Raw genomic sequence first — 15438 nt, forward strand, 5'->3', positions numbered from 1 at the left:
TATTTTGTTTGAATCATTTTATTCCTTTTACTGTATTCACAATAAATACATGGTAGAAACACTAAAACCTGAGCTACATGCTTCTTAGCAAAAATATAGTAAATCATCTAAAATAATGTAAAAGAAAGAGATATTGATCTAAAAAATACCTTTTGGCTAGTCACAGTCAACAAGCAACATTAATTTATCTGACAGAAATATATTCAATCAGTCTGTGCATTGATTGGAGCAGGCGTAGATATCTTGTTTCCTCTCTGGGATGCTATGCCCGAAAATCCACTGATATGCTTTTGACAACCCCTTTAAGTTCGGACAGGACCTGTGAAGACAGACATTAATAAGACAGACAGTCTACAAATAAAAATACATGAACTTGTGTATTTTGTCATTTACATATACAAAATAGAACCTTACATTAAATACAGAAAAACATTTAATTTAATCAAGGCTACAGCAAATCCCATGTAATATTTTTGTGTGTCAGTTCCTTCAGTGTTTAACTGTTTTTTCCACAGCAAATTTATTTATTTTCTTTCTGCCACACTATAGGTGCGGCTGCATGGATGGCATTATAATTATTTTGAGAAGTTCACTACTTTTGGTCCAAGCTGAATGTGAACAGCTTGGAGTGCCATGACACGTTTCAGACAATGATCCACAGAGGAGGCATTCTTACAACTTTTGCTCCAGCAACATCATCAGATCAAAATATGTCCAAATAACAGTGAGACTAATGACATTCCCATGAGCCTTGGTAAGCCATGGTAAACATTTACATGAACTGTTAACCACCAGCATGTTGGCATTGTCATTATGAGCATGTTAGAACGCTGAGGTTAGCATTTAGCTCAAAGCAACACTGTGACTAAGTACAGCCTTCAAGAGCAGCTAACGTGGCTGTGACTTCATCCTGTTACTATTCTTTGTGTCCTGAAGAATATACAAAGACCTTCACCACAGATGCTTAAGTCTGAATAATAATGTCACTTTATTGATATTTGTAGTTTGATCCCTTCATAAAAAGACCAAAGGACAAATGTTTTTTTTTTTTTTTGACCACAGATTCAGGCGCTCTTAAACACTAGGTTCACATTTTTCACATTTCTGAAAGACTCATCAGTTGCTGTAAATGAGTCTGCATGCTTTACAAATGAAGAGCTCGTCAGATGGTCAAACAGCATATGAAACCCCCTCCCACCACACCTTTCCGATATCTGATCTGTAGGGCTGCATCTGACAATTTGTGTAAATTTTCCAAATTGATGATGAAACAAGCATCCCGACTTCACTTTTCATTAGTGCAACACTATAAACTCCTTTAAGCAAAGAGTGTTTTTAAAGTGCATGCTGTTCTTTACATTCACATTTAGTCAGTTAGCAGACGCTTTAATCCAAAGTGAGGGACATCACTAAAGCTTCAGTGCAGTAGGAAAACAAGTTATAATAAGTGTTAGTTAGGCATGTTATTCCCGTTTGAATTATTATCAAGTCTTGCTCCTCTCTATGACAGAAAACACACCCACTTGAACTCTGTCCCCCATCTCTTACATTAGATGTGTGCACGGCAAGGATCGATTCATGGCTATTATGCACAGGAGGAAAGATTACAGCAACGTACATATCAGCATTTGAGCACTGCATTATGAAGAATGAATTGCTTAATGGTATCATGCTCAAAGTGATGTACTGAAAGTGGTGCGAATGCCAACACAGCAGCAGTGTCTTTCCTCACTGTACCTGTTTGATGACTGGCCGTCTGTTTTTCCTGTCATGGAGGCAGTTACAAGCCAAAGAGTAAGTAGTCTCCACCTGGCTCAGCTCCCAGTCTCCCATCTTTTTGTCCAGAAAGGCCTCCAGAGTCAGCTCCTCGTCTTCGTCATCTATGTCATACGTAAACTCCATCTGGGGGAGCGAGGGAGGGAAAATCCCACAACAGGTGACCGAGGGCAGCGGTAAACTTTAAAAGCCATAATTTGAAGAAAATGTTGCGTAGATTTCAAATTAGGATTATTGCTTTCATCATGCTGAAGGTTCTTGGTTTGTCCATTTTATACACAGTGCAAGAAATGGATTTGTGTATCACCGTCTGAACAGCAGTTTTAAGTTGCTCAGTGTACGCTCAGCACAGATGAAACTTGGGTTCGAATGCGTTTCAGTTACCCTTTAATGACTACTAACTGATAACGCTCCCTTACTAATTAGATGCTAAGTCTTTAATAAGATGTAAGCGCAAACTGTTACTTGATCGCCGCACAGTGAAAGCTTCTTTTGTGCTGCTTACCAAGAATTGTGGCTCCCGGTTTTCACAGGCTGGCGGGAGTCCAGACAATATTTCTAGCAACACCTGTAGATGTCAGAGAGATGGAGTTAATCACATGGCTCTGGACGACAGAAAACCTTTATTACCTCGCCATGTGCCAAGTACCTCCACAGACACTGCAGTGTTTCCACAGCTGTCCCAACAAGTCATATAAGCTGTACTGTACTATACTGAAGGTCAGGCAGTTTTATACAGTGCTGACCCTATAAATCATTCAGCCAATGTCAAACAATGGATAATGGGTTTTATATTTATAGCTACTACTGTGGTACAGCTGTGCCCTTAAACTGATTTAAAATTTTTTGTATAAAATAATGACAGATGATACATAAAACAGAGCTCTATTTTCACAAATGGGAAGAAATGTATACTTTAATGTTTGTGTTCTGCAATTATGTGTGTGTCAGTAGTTTAGGAGAACTTTGCACTCTGCTGAGCTGTCTTCTATATATTTACATTACACTGGCAGTTTCTCCTTTCCTGACATAATATCCCTATCTATGTGTGTGTGTGTGCGCGCGTGTATGTGTCCGGTGTGCGTGTGTGTGTGTCTGCAGAAAACCCACCACTCCAAAGCTGAAGACATCGGATTTTGGTGTGATCTCTCCTCTGAGGGCCTCGGGTGCCATGTATGCACGGGTGCCCACAATCCTCTCCGTCATCATGGTTGTTGACGTCCGTTTGGCCGACGCTCTCGTCAGTCCGAAGTCTGAGATCTTTGCCACAAGTTTTTCATCTAACAGGATATTTGCACTAACAGGAAAAAAAAAACACTATGAGCAATTTGTGTTTAACTCTGTTTAATCTGCGACAAAACTGTTTTCAGTCTTTATGCTAAGCTAGGCTAATTAGCCTAACTAGCTTTAGTGTCATACGTGAAAGTGGTATCAATCTTCTCATCTAACTTTCTGCAACAAAGTGAATGAGAGTGTTTACCAAAATGTCTAACTATTCCCTTAAGAAAAGATCATTTACAGGGCACTGAAAAAGAGGAAAGACATCACTTAATGTACCTTTTAACATCTCTGTGGATATGATGGTTGCTGTGCAGATACTCCAGGCCTCGTGCTGTCCCCTCAGCTATCAAGCACCTCTGTCTCCAGGACAGTGGAGGACTATCATCCTGAAAGGACAGAAAACATACAGCTGAACTATCGGTGTGAAAGCTCATGTACTAGAAGAGTAAAGTAGGTAGAGTGTAGATGGTGTTTACCAAGCAAGCCAGCCGGTCTAGCAAAGAACCATTGGCCATAAAGGCATACACCAAACATGGGTGCTGCCCATCACAGGAAAATCCAACCATGTCAACCAGGTTCTCATGTTTCAACCTGTGGAACAAACAGTTATGAATATATGAGTCATTATGCTAACCTGCAGCAGGTTGGGTGGAAAGAAATAGTTATACATTTTGGGAAATGTGCTTATTTGCTTTCTGTGCTGAGAGTTAGATGACAAAATTGATACCACTCTCATGCCTGCATGCTACATATGTAACTGCAGCCAAGAGACAGTTAGCTTAGCTTAGCATAAAGACTGGAAACAAGGGAAAACAGCTGGGACGGTCCATTTAAGGTAACAAAATCTTCCCAGCAGCACGTCTAAAGGTCACTAATTAACATGTTTTACTTCTTTTGTTTGATCCTTACAAAAAAAAAAATTTAGTGGTGCTACTAGATGGATTTTGTTACCTGTGGACAGAGGCAGGCTGGCTGTTTCCCCGTGTAGATTTACTGAATAGTGACCAATATTGGCACACAAGTGACATGGGATAATGCTAAATGCTACAACCTGTTGCAACGGTTGCAAGTGGAAAAAAAGAGTGATCTGACTTAATGTCAGTGACAGCAATATCACCATGCCACTGTGAGCCACTGGTCATACCAGACCGTGTACAGCTGTAGCAGCAAAACCGCTGAGTTGACTGATTTGTGAAAGCTACATATTCTCGCTTTAAAAGTGTTTCCCAAAATCTTCAACTATTCCTTTAATACATGTAGATTTCTCAGTGTCAATGCACAATGTACCGCAGATGTGATCTGTACAAAACTCTACCAATCACACAAAAAGAAATCTGTATCAAACATTTACTTTCTAATTAATCATAGTAATGAGAATGATTGGGTATAAGCATCCATTAAATCTGAGACTAGTGTATTTGATGCATGACTCATGACGCTTTTCCCAAAACTATTAATCCTTTCACTCTCTCAAGTTCCATTACTATGAGTAAGATCTCTGCTTCAGAAACAGCTTGTCTCCTCTAGCTAATAAAATGTCGTGTTTATGAGGTGTCTGTGAGTCACTTTAAATCAAACTGATTAACAAGGATATAGACAGAAGACGAAACTTACACTTTCAGAGTTTGGATCTCTTGATAGAACTGAACATGCAGCTCGTCCGGTGAAACGTCCTCCATCTAAACGAGATCATATTTCGCGTTGTGATTTACACAGATTATCTACAAAGGTTTGAGCTTGGTATGAAAAATATTTTCACTCACTGGATTGAGCTTTTTCACTGCAACAGGTGTGTCATTCAGGAGACCTTTGTATACAGTGCCAAAGCCTCCCTCTCCAAGTCTGCTGCCTCCGTCTGACATGGGACGGTCATCAAAGTTGCCGGTAATCTCCATCAGGTCATTGTACATAAAACTGGAGAAACCTGATGAGGGGCACACACAAAACTGTCATGTTAACTTCTGTGGTTAAGGCCCCACTCCTGCCACCTGCTGGCCATTTATGTAAAATCATATATTTTTTTTTAAAAGGGGAATATGATATTTCAATTAACATGCTTAAACAATTCAAACTGATGTTAAGGTTTTCAACTGACTATGACTGTTGTTTAATGCCATACGCTTCCCAACCTTGTCTCATGTACAGATTACAAATGCACTGTGTTAACACAGCCAAAAAAATCATATCGATGTGTGGATTAACTGTGATTTGAAGGTGCAGCCACCTGTTTGTCTTGGTTCACCACTCTCCTGTAGAGTCTGTGGCTGCAGAGTGTAGCTGACAGGCGGCGGCTGTGTCTCGCTCTCTGTCAGGAGCCTGGTCGGAAGCTCACTTTCTCTTTCTACTACTGGAGAGACTGGCTGTGCCTCTGCCTCTGCCACTGAGGGGGCCTCTTCCACTGTGTGTGGTTAAAAAAAAACAAAAAAACATAAAAATATGATACACAAATCAAAAGCATATTTTTTATTGTTTACACAATCCACATCCATTTTGCGAGCTGAAAGAAATACATAATGAACGTAAACATAAAGTCTGTTTTATACTGTCTTCAATATACTCAGTGGAGAGACATTCTAATATAATTAAAACCATAAATTTTGTGAAAGACTTCAAGATTAGACAACACACAAAAACAAATGTGCTGTATAGTGGCTTTTATGTTGTAGATTTATATTATGTGCATATATAAAACATTTCCTTTTTTCATCTGTTTTAGAACATGCATAGGATGTGCAGCACTCACTTGACTTTCTTTAGAACACAAATGTCAAATGCTGAAAGCATGTGGTATTATTATTGTATGCCATGCAATCCCATACAGAAAGGCCACTGGTATGGAACAAAAATAAAATTCATTATTAAATTCGATATATGCTGGTCAGGATCTGCATTTTTTTCCATTGTTTTTCCACTGGAACTTATTAAAATTATTGACATTAGTCGTGGTTACGCTCTAGCAACATCTTTGCTTTAACTGTCCCCTGTTGTTATAGTTTGGCACCTCATTATCCAAGTCTGGGCAAGTTTATGTACTGAAGGATTTAGAATGATGTATCTAATTTTCTGACCAATTTTTTTTTTTAAACCTGGGACACTGAAAAAGGTTTTTCAAGAATTGGATGATGCTGTTTAATAATACATATGATTACCAGTGACTGTAGATTAGTGAAATAGGCTTATTATGCAGTCTGTGATAAAAGGTGGTTTTGAAAATCATACCAGGTAACAGGACACTAGCAGCAGCCAGTAACTTGAGATGCTTCAAAATGTCCACAAGTTCACCCACTGTACTGTTGGTGGTCCCCCAGTCATTCAGCAGCTCAACTGTGGGACTCCTCCCCTGTGCAACAAGGCCTTCAAACCTCCTGAGATAGATAGATAGATAGATAGATAGATAGATAGATAGATAGATAGATAGATAGATAGATAGATAGATAGATAGATAGATAGATAGATAGATAGATAGATGGATGGATGGATGGATGGATAGATAGATAGATAGATAGATAGATAGATAGATAGATAGATAGATAGATAGATAGATAGATAGATAGATACGGTTAAAGCACTCTAGGCCTACTCTGACAGCGATTCAGTGGCTACATCAGTTTTTCTGTTACCTGCTAGGCCTATAAAAACGTACCTCACATTATGCAGTGAGTACCTCGGCTCCCCACTCGGCTTCCGTATCGAGACAATAACATCTTTCCACTTGTCTTGAGGGTCCAAAAAATCCGACAACCTGCGACGTAAACTGTAACTGAGGTTGCGAATGTAAGTAGCCGAAGTTACTGAATTACTCATTTTACGAGAAGTTACTGGCGACACTCGAGTGTACAGTTTATCTGACAGTTACACTGACATGCTGTACAACTTACAGAGCCGCTACAGATGTGTATTATCCTTTCAGGAACTGCATCCATAAATGCGGAAACACGAATATTTCGCTCACACACCATTGAAATGTGTCTTTCCGAAATTGTGCAACTTCCCCAATGTAACACAGCAGGTCTGTCCCACAAGAGTCTCCACCTACAATGCGGAAATAAAAGGCAGTAAGAGTAGGAAGTAGAAAAAGGTCAGTCTCTACTGTGAAATATTTGGATATCGGTTTGTTTAACACTTTAATCACACCGTCAATGTGGTTTCACGGTAGTTGTCAGAGAATGAGGAACAGAAGGCGATGGAAACACACATCGCCCTCTGTGATTGTTTATAGGTTCATAATATCACGGCGCCCTCCTGTGGACAACAAAGAGACTTCACTCTTTGGAGCCACTGAGTTTATGAATATTGTATGGGAATATGATTTTTATTTTATTTTTATAGAATGACTTTCCTTTTTTACTTAAATGTAATGTGATCAGTGATTTTAATCCTCCCCCTATAATTTCTCTATCAACCTTGCGTGCATGGTCATGACTTGTATTTCCATTAGGTTTCAAAGAACATTTCGCCTGAGGACTGCAAATTCGCTAGCGGGCTAACACTGGCACATTTACAGTAATGATGATTAATGTGCGCTGGCCCTGAATAAATGAATGAAAATGAAATAATATTCGAATTAACAGGCTATGTATTATTCTGCTCACAGGGACATAACCAAAAAAACATGACTAAATGAAGCATGGTTAAATTTGAATTGTATTAATTTGTTGAATCAATGTGATAAATAGCATTTTCTATGCATATTAGCACTTGATTATTTATTTAGTTTTTATAGTTTTATTTTTTATATCCCTCCTTGAATATTTATGTAACACCAACACTTATAGATATAGAGATCCCTATGGTATCTCTATATCTATACGTGTCAGTGTCCCATAGGGATCTATCTCTCTATAAATATAAATATATCTAAATATAAAATGAAATACAAACATTCTCACTCTACTTTCTCAGTCTTAAAAGGCCCAATATGCACTTTTATGACTGCCTAGACAAAGTATGTGAACACTGCAGCCGTGTGTGCTTGTTAAACATCTCATACCAAAACCATGGGTATTAATATTAATATCTTCTGGGATGGCTATTCACAGGATAGTGAACTCATACCTACAGGAATAAGCTCCCATTCATCTGCTCGACATATTAAATACCAGAGTTGAAGGCAGGTCAGTTCATTTCCATTTTGCATCATCACTGACAGCTGTGGAGCTCTAGACTGGCAGAGTTCTGGGTATCAATAAAATTGCATTGAGGGGCACTATATATTTGATGAATTTCAAACTCAGTATTCTGACATTCCAATGAAATGATTGGAGGTGAATATAGCGCACGATACGGCAGTGAAGGGATTTCTGACACAGCCACTGAACTGATAGTATGGCTATAGACTTATTTTTGGTCATTTCTATGTAGAACATAAGACCAAGTGTTTTGTTAAATAACTAAAGACCTGATTTTAGAGCAATAGCAGATACCATCCTTGTTTTAAGCATTTTTTTGTGGATTATTATACTTTTAATTATTTTTACACTCTCATCATTTGACTCTCTCACTCTCTTTCTGTTGGCAGTACCTGTATCTGTTTTTACCCCCATGGACTTGGATTCATGAATGGCACTGCTTGCTGCAGAGAAGAAGGTAAGAACTGGAGAAAACTGAACGTTTACTCACTGTGCAGGTCAGCTGGTTCAGCTAAAACCACTGGCCATGCTGGAGAAGTACATCAAACATATCAGAGAAGAAAGAGCCATCTCCAAACTTATTCTCCTCTTTCAAACTTTAAAACTGCATGAAACAAACAACCTCATTAAGCCGAACCTGTGTCACACACCTCTGGCAAACTGGCGAATGAAGTGAAGCATTTGGTCTAAAGTGCTGAGAGTACCATTTGTTTTCTATGTGTGCTAGCAATATTTGATCTGTTTATGGTGTGTGAGTTGCTATTTGCACTGTGTTTGTTGAACTGTGATCAGTTCCATGTGGACTGGAGCGCTTGGCTGTCTCGCTAGATATGTGAGGTGATGATTTGTAAGGTGTGTGTGTGTGCGCGTGTGTGTGTGTGTCAAGGATATGATACTTTAAGGCAAAGCATGCAAAAACATTTTATTTGAGGGAAGTCACAACGAAAATCAAATACTAAAACCAAACAGACAGAGGAAACAAGACAAGGAATTCGACAGCTGCTAGCGACTGTACTAAAGTGCAGCTCAGTTAAAACTACCCAAAGTCATCTGAAACTGTGAGGCTACACAACAGAATTTCAGAATTTAATTAAAAACCAATGAAAACCTTTAACAATATTGGTATGTGCGATTGCTTTTTGAAGTTTTGTGGAAACACATACCCAAAGCATATGGACTTTACTAATGCAGCAGCAACTGACATCGCCCACAACACACGCAAAAACAATCCTTTAATGTCACATTTGATTTTGATGAGTGCTGACGATGACAAGTGAGTTTTATATGTTTTTTCACAGCTGAGCATCATTTCAGTTTATGCTCATGAAAACGACACACACGATCCAAGCCGAGAGAGAGTGCACTGTCACACGCATGCGGTTTATTATGTTTCTGGGTTAGGTGGATGACAGCAAGCAAGATAGTCTTCACAATAAAAGCTCTTTTGTAAGGCTCTCGTGAGTCATAAACCAAGAGAGACCATTTTTTTCTTTAATAGACTATTTTATATCTTGCGACAATGCATGCACATGGTCTGAAGTACATGAGAGGGAGCCTTACCACATGTGTAAACAAACTGCAATTAAGTTATTTTGTATGGAAAAGCATAATGAGAGCCATTACTCCAATTGTGGCGGCCAAGAGTGTGTATTCCCTTTATTCCTGATGTTTCATGCCGGCTTTCACAAACACATACTCCTGAATTTATAAGCTCAATGGTTATTTTCCAGCAGTTGTTTGTTTTTGTGTGTGTGTGTGTGTGTGTGTGTATGTGCATGTATATATATGTAGATGGATGTATTTTTAAATAGGTATGTATCTGTGTGACTTCATGAGAATAATGACATTAATAAACCGTATTTGTATAGCACCTTTCAAAACCCAGTTACAAAGTGCTTTACAAGACAGGACTCAATGGATTACAAACAATAAAAAGAAAAGAAAATTAAAAACAGTTTAAATGTTCTACAACAATGGTGGATGAGGAATGAGAGAAAAAATGAGGTAATGATTGTGTGTGCTTGGTTGCAGTGTATCTGCACCTTTGTTCTTCTGTGTGTGTGTGTGTGTGTGTGTGTGTGTGTGTGTGTGTGTAGGTGTGTGTGTGTGTGTGTGTGTGTGTGTGTGTGTGTGTGTGAGACTGCCCGAGGTGATGAGCATTTAGGTGTAATATTTGTAATGTCAAGATCTTGCCTGGTGCCTGAGGGACCATCAAAGGAGCTCCACATTTGGCTGGGACCGCAAACACAAGCTGTGGAGCTCTCAGATTAATGCAGTGTGTGTGTGTGTGTGTGTGTGTGTCATTGCATCTGCTGGTGTGGGATAGTCCTCACACCTGTGCATCTTTTGAAGTGCTTAATCATCTCCTGCATGCCTCCTGTAACCTTAGTGGCAGGATCCCAACACTGCACACACAGTTCACACGCAGACAGAGGAAGCGAGGCCAGACTCTGGGCTCTGCAGTGGTGAACTGGGAGATGGGGTGAGATGATGTGGAAGAGGAGGGAGGGAGGGAGGGAGGGAGGGAGAAGAGAGTGTGTGTGTGAGTGTAGAAAAAGAACAAGAGAGAGAGAAAGCAGGACAGTCAGAAAGACGAAAGAGCAAAGCATTAAAGTGAAAAAAGGGTAAGCCAAGAGAACAGGGCACACAATGACGATGAGAGAGGAAGAGAGGAGGAAGGCGAGGGGATCAGGGAGTGAGGGAAGAAATGAAGGAGGGACGGAAGTCCCAAGGGCAGAAAGGGAGGTCCCCTGCTGTTTGGGAACAAGGACAGAGGCGGGAGAAGTGCCAGAGTGGCTTAAATCACCGAGGAGAAACTCTGCAGGTGGAGGAAGTGATCACAGGAAGTCATTTAATGTCCAGGAAACCTCCATGGTTAACAAGGACAGATGAGATGAGAGCTGGTAGTCGGTGAGATAGGGAAGCTATTCGCCCCAGTCTGTACCTCTCATCGATTATCGTTACAGTTGTGTCACATAGCTAAGCCTGTTTTTCTGGCAATCTTTCAAAAACCCAGTTCATTTAACAAGTGATGACACTATTGGTTACACATCTTTGCACATTTTGTACAACACAAGGAAAATAGAAAATTGTTATTATGCATGAAAATGCAATACAATGAAAAATGACATCAATATAGATGCATTATTCTTAATATTTTTTGTACACATGGTACAAATCAAGCTGAGAGGTTTGGAAACATAACAACTATTAAACATAGTTAAAATGTCAACAGGTAAAAAAAAATTATAGATTTTGGAAATACCATAAATTTCTGGTTAGCATTTTTGCTTTCTGAATTATCTCTCAGAAAACCTTTCTTTAATCAAGTCAGTGCCATTGTTATTTTCAAGGGGGGCCTGAGTACAGTTAAAAACTATGGAGGATACTGATGAGAAATGAAATATGGGGGCTGCTAGCAAAAAAGCTTTGTGTTTGTTACTGTCTCTGCTCTGTGCATACAGCTTTTCAAGCTGAACTCCTATGTAATAATACGTATACCCACAATAAGATGGCAGTGCAATCCAGCCCTCTGATGTATTTCTGCACGCTTTGCTTTCAGCATTTACAGCCTGTAGACAGGTGCATGCATCTCATTAGATAAAGATTGTCAGATTTCTGTTCATAAGTCAACACCACAGAGGCCATGTGTACAGTCGCTGTGATTAATTAGCAGTCTCGTCGTGTAGTGTAACAGTTCACCCGGCTCATCAGAGGTCTCCCATGTTGGAATTCAAATGAGCCAAATGAATGGGAGGACCCGCTTGGTGAGACAGAGGGGAGCAACAGGGGGTATGGGCACAGCATCAGGGTCGAATAGAGGAGCTTCAATGTATGTCTGTATGCCCACTGCCTGTCCATACAAGGCTTTAGCAGTGTGCCACTGATGGACATTGAGAGTTCACTGCGGGGTGCCTCCTCTCAAACTGGAACACTGTTGAACAAGTTTAATGTAGTTTTTAAGGGGAAACCCCCTGGAAGCGCACAGCATTTTATTAGCTTTTGTAAAGGAATGTGTTTTTATTGCTACGATTTCAGACCTTTTATGGTTGCATTTAAGCGCCCTACCACACTGCAGTATGGCTTAATAATGCTAATTTTGCTCAAATGAGAATCCATAGAGGACAGTGTAGTTACCTGTGCAACACATAGAGGGCAGTAGTGGCCTGCAACTCATGATTGACTAATGTGGTCAGTCTTAACAGATGTTTACAGAAACCTGGATACGCGAATATGGATCAAACATGAAATCACATAAAAATGAAATAGTGACAATCTTAGAAAACAAATTATTTTGTACGAATGACAAGGGCTCATATAATGTGAGGCAATGTGACTCCAGTCAACCAGAAATTAAAGGTTATTTTTGTGTTTAAAAATGTATTATGAACAGTAAGCTCTAATTGCTTCCTCATTTCTTTTCTGTGGGTTGTAGCACATCCAGGAAAATATCTGTAGCAGCTGTTTGCTTGTTCCGTGTTTTTCCTGGGCTAAGGAAACACACACACACACACACACACACACACACACACTCACACACACGCACGCAGCTCATCAGCACTCTACTTCTAAGGAATGATCTGGCGGCGTCTTGAGTGGCAGCTCGCTGTTGCGTTGCACTCGAGTGGTCACCGACACTGCCTGATTGCAGGAGGTTGCCCTCTCATATTTCCTCAGAAATCTCTGGCCGCAGTCCCAAAATGATCTGTCCAGCCGAGCGCACCAGCATGAGAAAAAAAAGAACAGCCTCCCCTGTCCCTTGGCATCTCCACTGCTCGAAGGCTACTTGTTACCCAGGTGTATTCTGGGATATTTGGCAAAAAGCCACGAGTCAGGCAATGCAAAGCCATGCAAGCAAGCACCTGAATTTAACGCAGCAAGACACATGGACACAAGCTTTACTCTATTTTAATATAAGAGTACCATCATTCATTCATTCATTCAGAATAAAGTGTTTAAACAGTTTAAAGTGGATGAAAGCAGAATTGAAATGATACATTTGCTCTTAAATTTTAACTTGTCTTAAAACAGACGTGAAATATTTGATCAAAAATTAACTACTATTTTGCAGTGAGCTGTGCTTGTATGAACATTTAGCATAACATTTAGTGTTTAAAACGTGCCATAGACCAGAGTGTCAATCAAACATATTTGTGGTGAATGATGATATGTTGAATGAAAAAAGTGTCTGCTGCCAAAATCTTGTTTCCACAAACATGGCGGTGTTCATATGTTCAGCTTTTTCGGGTTTACGTGTTAAACTAAGCTTATTTCAACCTGTTTCCTGAAATGTCCAGTTTTATCCTAAGTGCTTCATTTTCTTTGATGACAATGGATGTGGATTCCAGTTCTGGTTTGCGTATTTTTAAGTGACCTTCAGATTTGTTAAATTGTCTGGTCATGTGGATCTATGATACGTCAATGGACAGTTTGGAAATGATCCTCTCGTCTTTCTCCGTGTTGGCCCGGGTCCCACTATCTTCAGTGGCTAGCGTTAGCTTGCTGCGCGTCCTCATATTGACTATTTCTGTTGTTATGTTCATCTGCTTTTTCATCAACTTTCCTATTTTAAAGTTCATCAAACTTCTCGTCCAGATTTCGACACAGCTTTCTTGGCTTGCTTCCCAAACAGTATTTAGCCAAAAAGGAACATATAATGAATGATAGATAATGGCTCATTTTGCAATTCCCAACCAAGTAAAATTTTTGTTTACTGTAATAAATGATAGTTTTATTTACATTTTTCGTAGTTTCCATCCTTCATACTTTTTAGTGTTTCTGCTACAAACTTGTATCTGTTTTATAATAAGAGCTGCCACTTTGTATTGTATGTACACAATGCCTCACTTCCCTGTGGTCACAGCTCTAGAGTGCACAGTGGCTCTTGCTGAGCCTATAACCTCCATTGTTTGGATCCAGATTTCAACGGGGGATCCTTTTGTGTGGGCTTGCCAAAATATAACTGGGGCGTAATTCATGGGAATGGGGGGCTGATGCAGGTCAATAGTGACCCTGAATGCTGAAAAGGCCTTCTGATCTTCTTGAAGCAAATCATTGATGGTAGGTAACCCCTGCCACTGATGCTTTGCTCCACTGAGGGCAGAAGTGAAAAGAGCCAGCGTGGCCCTTTGACATCCCAGCAGGGACCCTGTAATCCAACGCTCGTCAGTGCTAATCCATAGCTTCACAGCCACAAAGAGACCAGCAACACATGTGCTGCAATTGCCAACATTCCCCTGATATTAACCAGCAAGTAGTAACGTCAATACGCAGATGAGTGGAAGAAAAACATCAGGCTTGTTGTTGAATTTATCCCTCGATCCTGAAAGGAAAGATTACAGGTTTTGGCTTTGACAGTGACAGACACTTATTGGTTGCCCATGGCCAGCGAAGAGTCAAGGGTCAAGTCTCTGACATCTGAGTTGGTCTCCTTTCATTCTTACTTGTCCCATGCAAGTTTCCGTGAGGAATGCCAAAACACTTGGGAGGAACTTTTCTTTGAGTTGTTTAAAGATGTGAAAAGGGTTTTAACTGCAGGTGGGCTGGGACACTAATCTGCTGAGGTCTTTACATACAAAAGCAGATTTTTTAATGGTTTACAAATTCCTAATTTGTTTAAGGTTTTCTGATCTCTCTTTTCTAGGTTTTTCCCCTCGTATTGTCATCCTGTAATACTCTTGAAAATACCTGTCTTTAGTTGGATAAATAACCCAAGGCGGATTAGAGTGGTTGCTCCGATCTCTCACAATAAGCTTCTCTGAAACTTCAAAGCAGGTCTAGACCTCAGCTTTGAGGTCTTGAGAATATGCTCGGCTCAAAAAATGACAAAAGACCGCCACAGGTGGTTTATTCTTCAAACTATAAAACAATTCTCCACCTTATTTGTTCTTCACTTTTTCTTGAAAACCTGTTAGGACACGTTGATGGATGAGGTTGTCGACCACACACTGTAACATACACATACACTGTAACTTTTTGGTAAGCTTTGCCTATGTGCTCTTTAATGATATGTAACACAAATACAGTGTGGAATAGTCTTTTTGGGTTCATTCGTAAGAGTTAAATCAGATGGTGGTGATAGAATTACCCTGTATACTCCCTTTCAATTACATTCTCTGTTAAAACTTGTTTAATCCACTGTAATAATTAAAAAGCTATACAAAAAAATATAATTATCTGAGTCAGAGCTCCTCAGCAGCCCAAGATCATGTTCTCTTTGTGGTCAAGCCATAAATCTCATAATTACTCCTCA

At 39.8% G+C, this 15438-nt stretch overlaps 2 protein-coding genes across 2 annotated transcripts in view; one reads left to right on the top strand and one right to left on the bottom strand.

Annotated features, from left to right (window-relative positions):
- Positions 1–2: 2 nt before the first annotated feature.
- irak4 (interleukin-1 receptor-associated kinase 4) lies at positions 3–7102 on the bottom strand. Its single transcript, XM_056386323.1, has 11 exons — positions 6701–7102; positions 6277–6422; positions 5282–5455; positions 4821–4981; positions 4672–4736; positions 3534–3648; positions 3334–3443; positions 2887–3073; positions 2282–2344; positions 1738–1902; positions 3–319 (listed from the first exon to the last, which is right to left on the bottom strand). The coding sequence occupies exons 1-11, from the start codon at positions 6859–6861 to the stop codon at positions 263–265; spliced, it is 1404 nt and encodes a 467-aa protein (XP_056242298.1). The 5' UTR covers positions 6862–7102; the 3' UTR covers positions 3–262.
- A 1479-nt stretch (positions 7103–8581) lies between these two features.
- Positions 8582–15438, top strand: part of LOC130175780 (A disintegrin and metalloproteinase with thrombospondin motifs 20) — a 116589-nt gene continuing 109732 nt past the window's right edge. Inside the window, exon 1 of the mRNA XM_056386322.1 lies at positions 8582–8643. Within this exon, the coding sequence (XP_056242297.1) occupies positions 8613–8643 (31 nt within the window). The 5' untranslated portion in view covers positions 8582–8612. The remainder of the gene's footprint in view (positions 8644–15438) is intronic.

This window comes from Seriola aureovittata, chromosome 10, assembly GCF_021018895.1.
Source record: "Seriola aureovittata isolate HTS-2021-v1 ecotype China chromosome 10, ASM2101889v1, whole genome shotgun sequence".
Classification (NCBI taxonomy): Eukaryota; Metazoa; Chordata; class Actinopteri; order Carangiformes; family Carangidae; genus Seriola; species Seriola aureovittata.

Coding starts and splice junctions, on each gene's coding strand:
- irak4 (XM_056386323.1), bottom strand. CDS start 6,861: ATGAGTAATTCAGTAACTTCGGCTACTTACATTCGCAACCTCAGTTAC. Junction 4,982..5,281: donor TGGTGAACCAAGACAAACAG/GTGGCTGCACCT, acceptor GCCCCTCATCAG/GTTTCTCCAGTTTTATGTAC. Junction 3,649..4,671: donor GAGATCCAAACTCTGAAAGT/GTAAGTTTCGTC, acceptor TTTGTTCCACAG/GTTGAAACATGAGAACCTGG.